This window comes from Pezoporus flaviventris, unplaced genomic scaffold, assembly GCF_033815535.1.
Source record: "Pezoporus flaviventris isolate CSIRO_AGI_PZ_B2104156 unplaced genomic scaffold, CSIRO_AGI_Pfla_v1 ptg000031l, whole genome shotgun sequence".
In the NCBI taxonomy this organism is placed as follows: Eukaryota; Metazoa; Chordata; class Aves; order Psittaciformes; family Psittacidae; genus Pezoporus; species Pezoporus flaviventris.
The window spans coordinates 5523811-5541755 of NW_026892579.1; the positions used below are offsets into that span (position 1 = coordinate 5523811).

General features: G+C 38.6%; 1 protein-coding gene across 5 annotated transcripts in view; it reads left to right on the forward strand.

Moving 5' to 3' along the window:
• The window catches only part of HS3ST5 (heparan sulfate-glucosamine 3-sulfotransferase 5), a 205602-nt gene extending 188021 nt beyond the window's left edge, over positions 1-17581 (forward strand). For all 5 annotated transcript variants that reach the window (XM_061460085.1, XM_061460084.1, XM_061460083.1 and 2 more), the window contains 2 exons: positions 11105-11243; positions 15832-17581. In XM_061460085.1, the coding sequence (XP_061316069.1) occupies positions 11137-11243; positions 15832-16762 (1038 nt within the window). In that variant the 5' untranslated portion in view covers positions 11105-11136 and the 3' untranslated portion in view covers positions 16763-17581. The remainder of the gene's footprint in view (positions 1-11104; positions 11244-15831) is intronic.
• Positions 17582-17945: the final 364 nt, after the last annotated feature.

Below are 17945 nucleotides of genomic sequence, written 5' to 3' on the forward strand. Positions count from 1 at the left end.
AGATTATGTTCAGATAAAAATTTGCCTTGAAATTGTTTTGATGGTCACATTGACAAACCTGTGAAGTCATATTCTGAAAACAAATGCTGGGCAAGAGAGTTATTTTTAACTCTTCACACATCAGCAATTTGGTGCTTGATTTCAGGCACAGCACAATTCAGTTGCACAACCAGATTTTTGTAATTTAGTGTGGATCTGAGAAGCTTGAAGATTTGCTTTTCAAGGATGCAACATTAAATACTTTGGACTATTAAGAGTTCTCAGATGCCTTGGATTTTCAATTTTTAATCTTGCAGTCTGGAAACAGGAGACAGTGTCCTGTGGCTTTCTGAGGAAACCCTTTGCTTCCTATTTTGAGCACAGAAGCAGAACACAGCACACTTCTCAGCTGCATGACAAGTTTCAAGCTGCTGAACGGCTGTGACAGTGCCCACAGCCTCTGCTGCCATGTGTCAGAGTAAGTAACAGCATCTGGCTTGAGTGATCACAGCAGGAGCCACTGGAATACCAGAGGAGGAACCTCCAAACAGCTTCCCATCAGCATCAAAGACACAAAGAAATCACACAGTGCTCTCAGGGCACCTTTGCAAATCTGTTGTCCTGAGTAGGTAGATGGGAATGAAGGAGACCAATATCAGCAGCTACAGATCTGGCTATAAGTCAGTTGCCCTTTGGTGATCCCCTGTGCTCGTGCACAAGCTGTCATGAGACTGACAACAGGGATCCATTCCCTCAGTTCCTCTCTGGTGTCCTGCCTACCTCTGGGAGCCTCTTGAATATTATTTGAATATTGTTTACTTCATTAATTTCCTCCTACCATCAATTGATGAATAAATTATTCATAAGTAAATTTATAAATTATTCTACCAGTTCTATTGATGATTGAATAATATTGACCAAATAAATTATTCAGTCTGCTTTTCCCCCACCAAATAACAAATTAATTATTTGTGAGTATTCTTTTTTTGATTATTAGATCAACTCTTCCATCTATTGAGACATTTATAAGATGCCACTCATTCTAATAGCTGCACAATCTGTAAGCAGGACCCTTTAGGACTTAATATTTTCACAGACAAACACAACTAGTTTAACTTTATTGTATATTGACATGGCAGTTGCTTTAAATATGAGGTCCTTCAGAACATGAGGAGGTGGTTTTGTATATTTCAAACCCCATTAAGAAAAACACAGATATTCTGGAGTTAATTCTTACCCAATCAATATATTTTTAAATGTGCAGGTTATTTTGCAGTTTTCTATATTTGTACGCAATAGTGTTGTGGCTGCAGCCCATGATCCTAAAAGGCATCAGAATCATAGAATCGTGTAGGTTGGAAAAGACCTTTAAGATCATCAAGTCAGGATGTAGGTTCTGTAAATAAGCATCAGGAACAAAGCCAAATCAGACAGAGACTGTGACTAATGGACACTACAAACGTGACTACGTAGGCCAGAAGTTATTTCAAGTTCCTGGAAAACAAAATTACATCTCTAGGAAAGTGATACTAAGTCATAAGCACTCATAGAGAAAGGACTAGATCCTCTCTATTCCATGGAGCTCGAGTTAGATTAAGTCGACCAAATCAATCGAGATCCATTAGCATGAAATCAGCATAAGGACCGTGAATAATACACAAAACATAGTCTTTAAAAAGTTTCTCTAAAAGAGACAGAGAAAGAAGGCATCTCATGCCAGCAGAGGAACAGCCCTTCTGTAATTTTTCAGGTGTTACTGCCAGTAAGGATAGAAACACATACGTCTCTCTGCTGGACTATTTCTTGCCGCAGAGTCCCACCAGTAAAGCATGTGCAAAGGGGTTTTGCTTGACTTTTTATGTTTTTATTTTTTTAATTTAAAACCATGGTGCTAAGCTGGATGCATGTAAGAGAGTCAATACAGCCTCAAGACAGTATTTACTTCAGCTCACACTGTCCAATGAGAGGAAGATGTAATGGGCTGTGCAAGGGAAGCAGGACTGTTACTGAGCAGAGCTCATTTATGGGGAACTCTCCAGCACCATGCAGCTTTGTAACACCTGGCTGCTGCAGACAAGAGCTGTCTCTCTTTGTTTTCCTTTTCTTTTCCACCCAGATGGGGGTATGAGGTTTCATGCAGACCAGTACAGCAGTGTAATGCTGGCCTTTAAAACACATGCACAGCAGACAATCACAGCTCTTCCATTTTCAGAGAAAACTGTTAACAGGTCTCCCACTCTCACAGAGGCATTGTAGCAAGTTCCTGGTTAAACTGCTATTGATATTTTCACTTAGATTTCCACGTTAAAAATAGTCAGCACTACTTAAGGAAGTGTTGTGGTCAGGGCTTACAGTTATTTTTCAAAAATAAATGTGTGGCCTTTAGGATCAAGTTTTTAAACTCCCTTTCTTCCTGTTCCCCCAGTAGAAACCCCATGGAATACCCAGACACAGAAATACATAAAAAGGTATGACAGAGAAAGCGGAAAGGTAATAAAGGGTGGCTAGACAGATGTGGTGTAGTCAGAGACATGGGCTGGAAGAATGCCCTTTGCAGCACTGTTCAGAAAGCATGTGAATGGACTACAGTTGTACTGGCCAAGGCCAGAGAAAAGACCACCACAGCAGTTAGGATAAAAAGGTGAAGGGAAGTCACAGCAAAATTTAAATATTTAGGTATGCAACAGACTCCGTCTTTGGGACATTTATGCAGAAAAAAGCTATGAAATTTGGCTTGCATATAAGGTTTCAGAGAGTAGTCTGAGCTATGTCTCAGATTAGGGGGCTGAGTAAAAGCCAAAGATGCTGCTGATCCAGAATGAATATAGGTGCTCCATATTAGTGTGATGTGTATTCATCAGTAATGGGGCAGTCCAGAATATGAGTTTGGACAAGAGAAAAGAGATGAGCACGTGTGCTACATGAAGACATGCAGACAGGCAAGAGAGAGCGGCCTGGTCCACACTACACCCAGAGGAAGCTGAGACTGTGTAAGAAGCAAATCACAGAGTCACAGAAGCTGAAGCCGAACAGGACCATGAGAAGATGTCATTATAATTAGTTGTCTTGCAGTATCTTGCAGGATTATCTCACTGCTTGTATCACTGCTACTTAACTCTATTTTAGCAGCCAGAGTAAGACATAGCTGTGCAGGCAGTATTACTGAAGAACACAACATGAGGGCTGACGGCAGTCTAGCTAGGCCAGTGTACCTGGCCTGAGGAACAAGGACTAAGATTAGGCTGCAACAAAATTTTCAGACTCACCCAAATTACTTTTTTATAATATAACCATATATGCACAGAAGGGGGGGGGGGGGGGGGGGGGGGGGTGGGTGGGTTACCTCAGACTGGATTTTTTCCTCACTGGGAGGTAAAAGCCATGGGCAAAAATCTATTTAGGTGTTTTTACTGTAAATGCAGTGTACCAGCAAAATATATTTGCAGCTTGGTTAAATTGTTTCTGGTAGTCTTCCCATCAATGCTTTTGACTCCTAGTAATATTTTGTATTTAAGTCACTTTTGCTTCTTCTCTAAAGGAAAGTCACAGAAAACAGAGACTGAAAACAAAGCTGCATGAGGCCATCTAGATTTGCCATCATAACAGCTAAGAGGAGAATTAGCCTAAATTGTCTGCCAGTTTTAATTAATTAAAGAACCTGAAAACAGTTTTCATATGTTTTATTTCAGGTATGGTATTATTTGGGAAAAGCCAATTTTTTCTAGCAAAAAAAAAAAAAAAGGGCAGAAGAAAGCTCTGCATATGTACCTGCTTACCTTTCTGAGAAAGAAAAAACCTGCTTACTCTCAATGTGACAGTGCTATTTGCCTCCCTTTGTGATTTCTCTTTTGACTTATGCAGTTATTCCTCTACTCTTCCATTTCACTGCATTTCCTCCTCAATCTCCTTTTTCCTTTTTGATTGCTATTTTTATTTGCAGTTGCAATGCCAGCTGGAAAAAACAAGGCTGGTATTCTCTTTTGAAGACTGTGAAATTAGTATATATTATAAATTTTCTACAGTCAGAAATGCATTTCCACAGGTCTTCCATCTTAGTGTCATCAACTCCACCATTCCTGAGAAATGGAGGAGACGAATAAGGTGATCATTTCAGAAGAAAAGGAGGGAAGTAGCTGGGGAAACATCATTAATTCGAAGAAAAGGGCCAACCCTAGGAGATTAATCTTGCGTTTTATGAAGAGCAGTGCAGGGTAATACACTCAGGATGCTGGCAAGGATACAGGCATCTGTATTTTGGACTAATGGAGTCCTATTAAGATCTATGTGCTTGGAAGTGTTCCTAGAGCACTGTAGCTAAGCGTGGATCATGGCAACCTAGTCATCATTCAGCAGAACTCGGCCGCCTGACTCTCCTGCTCAGACGCAATAAGGCAGTTTTCCTAAGCAGATGTGTCTGAGACCTCAAGGGCATCAAGGCGTCTGAGATTCCTAACTACTCTGACAATCTGGCAGCAGATCTGTTTGGCACAGGGCACCACAAAGACAATATCAAGCTTCGGAAGTTTCTCTCTTCCCAGCACCATCTTGCTCAGTGTCTTTTAGTAAGATGCAAAAAGCAAGAAGGGGTCAGGCTGAGAAAACAATGTGATAAAAGAGCTGGTTATGGCCTTCTGTACTGTTGTCACTTGACGCAACAGCTACTTAGAGATAACACAACTATGGATACATGAGTCTTGAAGGTGTCTGGTGTTAAATGTCACGTGGGCAGTGGACTAAATAAATAGCCATTACCATTCTCTATCGGCTTGAGAGAACACAGATATTAAGGTGATGAGCTTGGGATTACAAATCACAAATGCTCTTTCAGCACTGATAGTGTGCTAACTTCTGTGAAATGAACATAGGCTTTCTTATCTAGTATTCACATACAGATGCCGATTTTGTGGATGGGCTCCCAGAGTATAGCAGCCTTTCTGGAGAAAGCATCTTACCACTTCTTTGCACAAAGAACTGATGTGAAGGGCAGCTTAAAGCTAGTCCTAGATGCCAAAGCTTTACAATAGCAGGCAAAAAAAAAAAAAAAAATATATATTTTTAATTATTGTCACAGCTGGGACATAAGAGTGTAGGAAATCTTTATGTCAGAGTTTATCTGCATCATTCACTCTTTTCCACCAGCTTTTTTTGACATTTTCATCTCCACTGTTTCAGTTAATATGAGTCATGAGGAGAAAAGGACTTGTTTAGTATACAGTAACACTTACCTGAAACTGTGAACTTGTTCTATGTTTTAAACATACTTCCTTCTTTTCTTCCTTCATAACCTGAATCAAGAGTGTGTTAATCTTATTTTATCCAATCTCGCTCTTATGCTAGAGAGAAAAATTTGAAACACTGTTACCACTCCTCAGAATTAAATTTCTTTTCGATATTAAAAAAATGAACCATTAAGAAAAATATCCAAATTCTATTTTTGCAGACTCAGCACTTAGCCATTCCCTCAGAAAAATGGCATTTTCAAAGCTTTCAGTTCCCATTATCCATTTCATTTTACTGTGTCAAAAATGTGAAGAATTTTGTCTGTTCTTAGGCTATTCAATGCTATTGAGAATAATAAATCTTTTCCCCAATGAAAAATCATGTTCTACTTTGTCATGATTGTTCTACCTCTTTAATACAGCCCACAAGGTGCAGTAGAACTGCTGTAATTGAGCCACCAAAGTGAAGGGCCTGGGGAAGAAGTACAATGGGACTGTGTCTTTTTCTTGCCACTGGTCTAGACTTCCTTCACTGGTGAGATAACACAAAGTGAAAGGGAGGACCTGGAGGAGGTTAAAGAAGGAGCAGGAGCATGACTGGCTCTTCCAGCCAGACCATAAGGAAGATCATAAGCTGATGAGATGATGCACACAATTTGAGGGATAAATCCCCTCCTTTCCCAAACCTCATGTGATTTCCTACTCCAGAAAAAGTCTAAATGCTTGATTTGTATGAACTTTACTCACAGTGATAAATGCAGGAAGCTGTAGTTAACATTCAAGAAACATAATACAAAATCAAGAGAAATGGAAATGTGACAAGTGATCAGTTCTGAGTTGTTTTCTCAGTCACAGTGTTTAAATTCCACATTAACTCAAAGATCTTTCTGCAGTGTACGAAGACAAATATTTGTTGGTCAACAGATGACCCTTGTTAGTGTGCAAAATTAAAAAAAAAATCTATGCCAACTGATTGATAAATTAATCTAAAAAAAAAAGCCTCTTCTTTCAGCATCCTTTGTGCATATTTGCCTGTGGTTTGTACTTCTCTTTGATTAATCGCATCACTCCATCAGGACTGTTTCTCTTCAGTCTGTTTATGAAAGGATTATATGTTGCCTTTCTTTCTTACACTTCTATTTATAACTAACCACATGCTATTCATTTATCTGTAGCATCTTCTCATTTTGACTCCATGTGTCCAAAAATTTCCCTCTGATCATTTTCAAGCAAGCTCCTTGTGAACTTCTTGTCTCATTGTCTGTTTATTCAGAATAGGTTATTACAGCAACAGCTTCTGTTTTCAGTGAGTCTGCACAATTTGCAGTGTTATCAAATTTAGACTTTTACCAGTAGTACCATCACTGGTGTGCTCTTTTTCTGTTTTCTCTTACTCATTTGAATTTGACCTGACTCGAACCTAAAACTAACTTTTATGGGAGTTCACTGAAAATTCACATTGTTTATCCAGGACATGCAATATCTTCCTTTATCCATGATCACATCGTCTTCTTAGGAAAAGTCCATGTGTTTTTTGGTTGGTATTATCAACAGAGTTCTACATAGTTGTACTGTGTTTTCTTGGCAATAACCCCAGTCCTCTTACCAGCAAGTACATGGGGAACATGGGAAATGGAGTTGGGTGAGGCATTCACATCAATAGAGAGAAGGCTGCTTTCTAGGGCTAAATGAAGCTTCTTTATTTAACTTTATTTAACTTTACCATGTCAACCTAAAAAATTAGATCAGATGTGCATCTGAAATCACAAAGCACATTACATTTTTTTCTCTACATGATGTTGCACACACTTTCATTTCTAGAAATTATGCATTCCATACTGTGGTTTTTTTGTGTTCTTTGTGCATCATGACACTCTTGGATAGCAAGGAAGGAACTTGCTTTGTATGCATATTTAACTAGATATTTCTGATGTAAGCCCACTGGAAATGTTTAACTCTTTTGGTGGAAAGTTCAACATCCAGCATCCAGCACCTGGAAAAGTTCTGCCTGCAGTTTTCCCAAACCTCCTCAGGCTGGTCAGTATCTTGTGTGGCAGTTCAGCTGTCAACCCTAACAGACAGCAATTATTTTTTTTTCTTTAAAAAAAACCCCACCCTTATTTGCCTCAAATAACTGCTAAAATCTTGTCACTTTGGATTATATTTTATCTTGCCTTCCAGCTTCTTGTTAAGTTTAAAAGTATGCGTTCCTTACAGAAAACTTTGTGCACCTTATAATATGTCCTGGAATTTTCATTTCTTCCTTTTCATTTCTTCTTTCCATTTCATTTAAGTGTTGCCATGTTAGTCTCCAGCAACATTTCTGCCTTAGGGACCTTCACCTTAATCACATTCTGGTTGTATTTACTCTGTGGCTTAAATAGAAATGGTTTTTTTTCAGTCCTGTCCTCTGTCACGTAGACCTATCTCAGTATATCCATTGCAAGATGCAGCCTTTTCTGAAGCTGAGATATTATTTAACTACAATTTCTTTTCATTAAAAAAAAATCCAACATCTGAGGAAAGTATTATAAAGGTCACAACATCTCTGGAATGAAACTCCTTCAATTGATTTGGAGAAAACTCCAGGAACAAACTTGCCAACAAAGTTTTCAAGTTGACAAGCAGGTATTCTTTATTGCGGCGCCGGGAGTCACAGGGGATAGCTCCTCCTAACGTGTGTCCCCGTATTGCTAGACAAGCCAGCCTTATATAGTCCCTGGGCATACATACATATGCATGAGGCTACATACGGATTACATAATTTTCCAGAAAGTTCCCCGCATGCGCACAAAACTGTGATGGTGGTCTCTGAGGGTTGTTTACTTCTTCCAACAATCTTCATCACTTCTGGCAGCCTTTGAAGCACACCCAGTAGATGCTCATACCAGTTCAATTGGTTCGTTAGCACCAGAGACATAATAATCCTCCTATCCTCCTACTTATCAATTAGTTTAACTGTAGCCCACCCTGGACACCTGCCATTCCCAGATACTCCTTATCCCTGCGTCCTGTTCTTCTAGACTGTTTTTCTTAACATTCATTTTGTACTGTCATAGGGCCTAAGACTACGTCAACTATAATGGTTTATCTTGTACAAGAATTCTCAGTATGTTCTCTAGCTGTACTCTGTTTTTTTAATGTGTATCATGCACCTCAGTAATTTTCCATTGCTACTATTACAGAGCCATCAAACTTAACATTACTTAAAATTGATTCTAAAGGTTTGTATATTTCATTTTGTAATTTTGTGCCTCCCCTTGTCTCACCACGGACTTTAAATTAGATGCTAAAAGTGATAACCAAAATGAAATAAACAAATAAATAATGTTATATTTGCATTTCTAGCGGGTGTTTACTACTTGTCATTCTGTGGAAGATTTTTTGGTTGGTTGGTTGGTTTATTTTTTTTCTTTGAATCTTGTTGCAAACATTAATGTCGGGTCATGAGACTTTCCTTCAGGAAATAGCTCTTTGTTAATTTGATTTCATTATGACCTGATGAACTCCACAGCCTTAGTGAGGCCTGCAGGTAGGACTTAGCTGAGGTCCAAGAGCCTGTACAAGAGAGAATGTGTGGAAAGCACTTTCATTTCATGTACAGAGGGATGCATATGTACGTGTTTTCTGAGAAATACAATTTAGAACTAATTGTTGTAATGCTGAAGTGACAGTTTTACTTAGGGGGACCAGCCCTGAAGGATTTAAAACTGGAAATCTATGAAAATTTGCTATCATCATCATCATGATGTCCTCTTTCCTCTTCTTTAATTAAATAACTTAATTAAAAGAGTAATTAGCAACAACAGATCAACATAGATTTTTCTTAACAATTAATCTTCAGCTATTCTTCCTTGCTTGGTATCTAGAATTCCTCATTTATATGTCATTTTTATGTTTATTTTTCAATGCTAAAAAAATATATACTACAAAAAAGGCACAAGGGTGTCATGTAGTTAAGGCACTAGACAGGGAGTCAGACATTTCACACTGAATCCCACTGGTGCTACAGGTTTTCTCTGTGACCTTGAGCAAATCACTTAATCTCTCTGTACTTCTGCTCCTCATTTATATTTTAAAGGATGATAATACTTCTTCTGTCTCTGTGTTTACATTGCAAACTCCTTTTACTCTGTGTTTTATATAATTCTTGTTGCAATAAGAATCTTATCTAAGAATTCTTATTACAGAGTTGCTTTTACTATGTGAAAAGCAATATATTCTATATGATGAGTTGTCCTGTATGATAGGCTATCCTGAGCTATGACTTAGCTGTATAAGGAGTTACTATTAACACCAGAAGTTCTAAATTTGCAGACTTTGTTTAACAGTGGCCAGTCAAACCCTGCACTCTCACTACCCACTGCTTCTGTATATAGCTATGTGCTTATAATCTATCCCAGTCTTGCCTGCTGCAAATCCGAAGGCTGGAAAAGAAGTGAGCTCAAAGTGAGCTTTGCTAGAACTAAAACATAAGAAACTTGACATCAGAAATTGTTCAAAGTAAGTCAAATCAAAATTCAGTTGAAAAAAAAAAGCAGTCTCTGTTGAAACTATTCCATAATACATGAAACATTCCTTGGTTGAGGGAGTGAGACTATGGATGAGTAGTTCAGGTGATTTATGTTTTTGTTTTTTGTAACAAAAGGATCAATTTGATAATTAAAGCATTCATTTGGTAGGTAGGCAATATAACTTTACATCCCCTGAACTAGTGAGAGGATTTGAACTTAATTCTCCTGTATATGTATAAGAAAACCCAGGACAAGTACAGAGTGAAGAACCACATCATCTTAGACTGCGCTTTTAAAGGAGGAGCTTATCTCTATCCTCAGTTCTTTCAAAAGGTATTACACATGTAATTCTGAGTTTCCTAAACAAGTCTACAGTTCTGAACACAAACTTCATGCCTAGGGAAGATGCAGGCTAAAGACAAACAGTCTTACTCAGCACCTCTTTCTGCCTTACCTAGGGACCTCCTGGTTATTCTGGTTGCATATTTTTGGCACAAGGTCATATCTTTTGACTCTTGCCTGCCTCATATTTAAGACTATTTGAAGCAAAGCTCATTTGTGGGGTTTTGATGGTCTCTGGATCATATCAGAAAAGGAAATTTAAGTCTATGCTTTGATGTTGCTAAAATTTGGGGATATAGGCATGATCAGTTCAGGGATGCTATTTTGTGTCCCATCAGGTTTTGAGATGACAGCCAAGGCTGGTGTCAGCCAAATGAGGTGCCTAAGATGTTCTCCACAGAACAGACCAAGCTGACACTCATCACAGGGAAAGCTTATAGGATGTGGTAGTGTTGAAAAACCATCATTGTACCCACCCCAGCTGCATGCTTCTCAGCTCTGTCACCATGGGCTTGCTGGCAGAGATCAGGAAATACACTAGTTTAGATTTCTCTCCAGCTTGCACTCTAATAATAGTAGAGACAGAGTAAACATGCCCCCATATACTATGTGCACAGGAGCTGCAAGCCTAACTCCTGGTTACTGCTGTCTCACGTGGCAGCAAAGCATTTAAGACTGTTGAAATCTAGCCCAGGCTGATTCTGAAGGGCTTAAAGTCTGATAACATTTACCTAACAAAAGATCCTATTTCAATACAAGCCTGTACACCATCAAGACCCAGAATATGGCTATCAGACAGCCCTAGTAATGGTGGGTGTAGATGAACTGTCACTTCCAGAATTATCACCCTATTCCAGATACATTGCCTGGAGCTACCATGTGGGACAGAAAAGCACTAGCAAACAAAAAAGTTTTAACTACTTATTTTACAGTTTAAAAAGATTTTGCAAGCATGGCTTAATCACTTGCAACAACTGATTAAACGCTACCCTGCATATTGCTTTCTGGTCAGTGCTTTATGTGTTCTTGTCTCTATTCTTGTCTCCATAGACTGAAGAAGTCCTGAAGATTGATGGAGGGCCATGCTATTCAAACAGCAGGCGTTGCTGAGACAGAAGCTCTTTGTGCTAGGCAGCCTTGCTATTGGAAGTCTCCTATATCTAGTTGCCAGAGTTGGGAGCTTGGATAGGTAAGTCACTAAGTAGCAGCTCTCTTAATTTTAAGTGGGCTCAGGCTGAGATTTTGCTTCAAGGATCTGATTATCTTAAATTTTTTTTTAGTGTCTACTCATATATAGAAAGACAGAAGACTGTCTATTCTAGTAGTGGTTTTCATTGTTCTTTTCTCCCCTTTGGAGAAGAGAGTAGGAAAATAGAGTCACAAGTCATCCCTGTCAAAGTATTTCTATCTGTCCATTTGTATTCTAAGCACACTGACACTTGTTTTCAGAGAAGAAATAAACCAGCATCCAGTAAAAATGTCATTACAGTAGGTCATTTTTGTCTGTGTGCATGTGTGTTGATGTCTAGTTTCAGCAAAACAGTTAAGATGTATTTATATATATCATCTTTTCTAAATTTATGAGCAAGCAATTAATGTGCTACAGTGGTAGTTAAAATTAAGTATGAGCCTGCAGAGTAGCTCATCAAGTTTTGAATACTATTTCACTTGAAAGATTGCTTTAGGGTTTGAGAATTGTATCTTAATTAGCCAGTATTTTCTGGAGCTGAATGTGCCAAATAAGTGGGTTTTCTCTGCAAGTCATTTCCTGGAGAGCCGTAGAAAATCCAGCAGAGGAAATCAAAGAGTATTTGGCACTTTTGACCAGCCTGAGTTTTGACTGGTTACTGAGAGTGCAACAGTAGCACTACTTGCACTGACACTGCTGTTTTAGTTACCTTCAAAAATGGCCTGGGATGGCTTTCATAGGTGCTACTCAAAGACAGGATTAAAAAAAAAAAAAAGCTGTTTCAAAAAGGTTGACTGAAACAAGGCTTCAGGATTTCCAGAAGCTGGTAGACAGCTTGTCAGTGCTAATGCTCTATTAGCATCCCTCTTTTAAATTATGGAAAATATTAGTTGAGTTCAAAATTGTGATACAATCCTGTGGGAATATGCAGTGCATGGAAAGTGAATTGAAAACAGATACCTAGAGTCCATTGCTAGGTAATGTTGAGCTCCACCTAAGGTCACTGGGCACCTTCTTCAGCTGCTTAAATCCACTCTAGAAGAGGGAGACTGTACTCAGCTAGGACCAAGTGCCCTGGAAATTAAGCCCCAGAATTTACATCTTCTTTTCCCTGGTGGTCAAAGCACCTCTGAGCTTCAGAGGTGAAAACTTCACTGAGTCTAATGTGATGCTCTAAATGGAGGCAGAAATCCTTACCGGTCCCACAAAAGTATATTTTATGCTCAGAGGCATGAAATCTAATTAACCTCGTGCTATTATCTATGCTTGCACATCTACAGAATTTACTGATGACTATAAAATTATCTCGCCATGGTATTTGACTTGCTGACCTCCTGCAGCAGTGAATTCCACTGGTTTCATATATAATGTTGCCAATGGCAGTAAAATTCAGTTTCATTCTCTTGCAGTACCGAGTGTGAAATATACCACACTGATACAAAGCAGCCCCCTTTTATTTTTTTTTTCTTTGTCATGAAAGAGAGAAAGAGCCACTGGAAAGGATGAGACAAGCATCAATTAACTGGAAATGTTTTTCTGCCTCAGCACTAGGGCACAATCTAAAGTTGTTGAGTCTGTCAGTAAAATGATGCTGAGTGGTTTCAATAGACTTTGGAATAACTAATTGTTCAGGAAGAAATCCAGATTCATTTATGTTTAATTTATGCTGATCTAATTTGAACAAGAGAGCTGGGGATGGCCCACGTTTAATAGCCTCATATTAGGCTCTTCAACAGGAATGTTTTTGAGTTTTCTTAGGCCTGAAGGGAAATTACCACTAGTTTGTCTGATTCATTGAGTCAGAAGGTCCAATAAGCTGAGCACTTCCCTCCAGGGGAGGCCACTGTCCTTCAGATCCTGAGTGTATGGAGCTGCTTCACATGTGGAAGCTCAAACACATTCTGTGCCTAGCAATTTTTAAGAAGACCTGGATCATTCTTGTAAGTTGCTTGACTCCCTCGTTGGAAATACAGGGAGCCTCTGCACCTGATTTCTATGCTCCCAATTGCTCCTGCTGGCATCAGGTTTACGATCCTTTATCGCTGTGACACCTCCATTGGAAGATAATTAGCAAGTATTCTGGATCAGGAGAGACAGCACTGCTACTTGTCACGAAGATTGCCCAGGTTTATTTTAGCTGCTTTGAAATTTTTCAAAACTGAAGTTCCCTAAGATAAATTGTTTTACATTAGGTTTTCTCAGAAAGAGTATTTGTGGAGTTTCACTGTAGTAGTTTGAGAAATTCCCTGTTCTGGGAGAGAAACTCAGTGATATAATAAATGTCATACACTATTTCTTTGCAAAGGACTGTTATTTTAATGAAAAAAAAATTACTCAGATAATTAAAAAAAAAATAACATCTTGCAATATAACAGTAAATAGTTACATCTGGAGATTCAAGTACCAAGAACAGACAGCCTGCTTACTACCAACACTGCCAAGATCTTTTAAAGAGTATTTTTTTATTGTTTAGAAAAAGGAGAAGAAAAGAGAAAAATTAAAAAACCTGAAAAGTAACACTTTTAACACTTTTAACAACATCCAATGTTAGACTAGAGGATATCTTGGGTATTTATTTACTTTTAAAGGAAACCACCCTGTTTGACAAGCTGTTGTGTTACACTGAAGGCAGTGATAAGTGTCTTTTGAGCAAAAGAGATAAAATTAGTTGAGATGGGCCTGAAACTGCTGTTGTGGAATCCTCCTTGCTGAAAACAAATAACAAATACACAGAAGGAGAGGGAAGAGGAGAAGAGAGAAGGCAGCTACAGCTTCTGTTTCTTTTGCTTTTAACTGCCACCTTGCTGCTGCAGAAAGACTTTCCTACGAGCCACACCACAATCTGACCAAACTGTATCACTGTTAAATCAAGACATTGCTTTCTGCGTGGTCTTTTATGTGATTTTGTTGTTGTTTGGTTTGTTTGTGGTTTGGGTTTTTTTAATTGGCAGGTTTGCAGCAACATTTGTTCTCTGCCACCAAGTCAGGCTCTTATTCAGTAGACAGCAGAGCAAAGGACAAGAGCCTAGATGCTGAGAAAAGAAATAACATGAGCTCACTCCTCATCACATTTTCTAATTAGTCTGCAGGACTTAGCTGGAGCTCATGTGAACCTAACAATGTCATCTGGGCTGTTCTTCAGTTCTGTCTGGACAGTCTGTATCTCTCAGCATCTGGATAATCAAGGAAAAAAGCTAGTGGGTCAGCCAGGGGGATCAAACTTATTTTGTTCCAACCATCCATTGTCCTAGCATCATTGTCAAATTAGAGACCTCAAGAAGCAGTGATGGATGGAAAAGCCATAAAGAAATAAATAATTCTGTCCTGAAAGCAGGGTTTGAATAATATACAGTAAATGAGTGAGGGGCCACATGCTGAGAGACCAGAATAAATACTGAATACCTAAACAGCTATTAATGAGCATTGCCCATCTGGTATACTGGCTGAGGCAGGGGTCCTGTGAAAAATAATGGCATGTGGCTGTGTAATTTAAGAACTGTATCATAATATATATGCAGAGCAAGCTCATATTAAAATTGCCTATGCACCCTTTGTTCTTACATATCCTTAATTTTGGAGAGCATAGCTGTGCAAACTTATTAATAATATTTTTTTTAGGACTTTAGAAGCTGTCTCTCCACATCAATTTCATCTTCAGTGCAATATTGGTCTGTATAATTACTAAAGCGCTGAAACAGGAGTGGAGGTGAAGGCTTATTTAAGGTTCTGTAGCAGCAAAATGTTAATGTTTTTATTACTGAGTCATTTCTTAACATTCAATGAAATCAAATACAAGAAAGAAGCGTAAGAAAAGTGGAAAATAGGTGAAATAATTGCAGATGAATATAAAAGAATAGCACAAGAATGTGGGGCAAAAACGCCCCACAGAAGAAAAGAAAATGAGGTTTTGTAGGAGGAAACATTTGTGATGATAAGAAAATCATTGCTGTAATGATGCAGTAAGTGCATTTTTAAAAACTTTTCTTGCCATTCTATCTGTGCCTTGTTAATCATGTCTGATTCAGAACCCTGGTCTTTCTGATTCACAAGGAAACACTGGGCAACTTCCAAAGAGGAAGGAAACTATTGAAAGGTGATGCCTAGAAAGCTGTTTCTCATCCTGTTTGCTTCTCTTCAGTAAAAAGGACAACTCTGGATCAGCAGCTAATAACAACACCACAATGGGAAGTGCAGGAAAGAATTCAGGCCAGAACAGGAAAAATGTTGAAAAGAAACAACTTAAATGAACTGGATTTTTAGATCAAAATAACCAAATAAAATTTCAAATTAATGAGTAGTGTGGGAGGTTAAGCAAGTCTCAAGAAGCCCTGAGAACTGTAATCATAGTGCCTATGCTTCAAAAGAGCAGGAGGGTGGAGTTAGGAGTTACTCAGCTAAATCACAGCAAAAGACCAGAACAAATAAACAATTTTCAAGCAATTTAATCACTGGCAGAATTAAATAAAAGTTGATAGCTGGGCTGCTGACACTGTATTGTAAAAGGTTTCTAAGAGCATGATTGCCTTATAGAGAAAACATGCCTTAAGAGATAGCCTTTTTTTACAAATACCTCTTATTTTGCTTGCAGACTGCAGCCCCTCTGCCCCATCGATGGTCGATTTGGACCCCGTAGCCAGGACGAAATCCCACTGCGAGCTCTGCAGTTCAAGAGAGGGCTGCTCCATGAATTCCGAAAGGGCAATGCCACCAAGGAGCAAATACGACTGCACAATCTTGTCCAGCAGCTTCCCAAGGCCATTATCATTGGGGTGAGGAAAGGAGGCACCCGAGCACTATTGGAGATGCTGAACCTTCACCCTGCAGTGGTCAAAGCTTCTCAAGAGATTCACTTCTTTGACAATGATGAGAACTATGCCAAGGGGATTGAGTGGTACCGGAAAAAAATGCCTTTTTCTTACCCACAACAAATAACAATTGAGAAAAGCCCTGCATATTTTATCACTGAGGAAGTACCTGAAAGGATTTACAAAATGAACTCATCTATCAAATTATTGATCATTGTCAGGGAACCTACCACAAGAGCTATTTCTGATTACACTCAGGTGCTGGAAGGTAAGGAAAGAAAGAACAAAACTTACTACAAATTTGAGAAGCTGGCTATTGATCCTAATACATGTGAAGTGAACACTAAGTATAAGGCAGTGAGAACCAGCATCTACACAAAACATCTGGAGAGATGGTTAAAATACTTCCCAATTGAGCAGTTTCATATTGTGGATGGAGACCGGCTCATCACAGAACCACTGCCAGAACTCCAGCTGGTCGAGAAGTTCCTAAATCTTCCTCCGAGGATAAGTCAGTACAATTTATACTTCAATGCCACCAGAGGGTTTTACTGCTTGCGATTTAACATTGTCTTTAACAAGTGCCTGGCGGGTAGCAAGGGACGCATCCATCCAGAGGTGGATACCTCTGTCATTACCAAATTGCGCAAGTTCTTTCATCCTTTTAATCAAAAATTTTACCAGATCACTGGGAGGACATTTAACTGGCCCTAAACTAAACTTCATACAACACTTTCTGTTGCACCTGAGACATGCAATAAATGTCTCTGCTAAAATATGCACTTTTCATAGACACGGCTGTCAAAGTAACTTTTTTTCATGCATAAGTGTACATACGCAGTGTGTGACCAAATATATGTGGGAACAATTTTTTCTACAGAGTAGTAACTAACATAAATTTACTGTCAGCATAGTTGCATCTTTTAAGATATAATAACAAAGGGAAAGGAGGTATTTAGGGAAATAAAGTCAGACACTGTTGAAAGGGTCAGTGTTCCTCTCGCTTAGTGAAGTGTTTATGTGACATACTTATTGATCTAAGCAGAACACTAGTTTATGCCATAAAAATTCATGTCAAAAGTCTGTGAAGCTGTGAGAAAGCATAATCTTCAGGCTATATTTGGTATGTATATTGCTAAAGGAATACTGACGCTTTAAACACAGTGCTGAATTTTTACAATGAGAGTGGATAGTACTATTTTCTTATTATTTGAAATTAATATCTGATCTCATACAAACTACATTGTTTCAGAGTTCCTGTGGTGAGTTTGCACTATTGTTTTATTGTATGGACCATAGTGTCACTTGTAGCATGTCAATCGTGTCAAAAAAAAAGTCAAATAATTTTTTTCTTCTATGCTTGTGTGTCAACAAAGCTAAACATCATGTACATAGTGTACAATGTTTGTAAATACTGGTTTCACACTAAGTAATTCTATTTTGTAAACTGAATATGGCTATTTAATTTATTGTGAAAATTAAATTTATTGTGGTATTTAAAAATGGAATGGATTAAAATTACCTATACGCGCAGTGGCTTTTCAGCTTTACTTGACGTACATCACTGTGGTCGCTTAGCCCAGACAGATCACGTGTATGTGTGTGAGAGAGTACTGTGTGTGTAAACTTAGTTTCTAGACAGTTGAGAAAACTGAAACGTGGTGTAGCTGAGTTTATTAAAAAACTCATCCATCTGGGAATCTGGTTTAACACACACCTCAAAGAACATCATTGCTGTTCTGTTGCAGCACTTTGCTGTAATTAATTCAGTTGCAGTAGCGTGTGAGCTAAAAAATGACTGTAGAAGCTTACTGTAACCAGGTGTATCAAAAAAAAGCAGAGCCACCATTAAAACCAAAACAACAGACAGAAAAACATGATTAGAAGAAAAGTTATA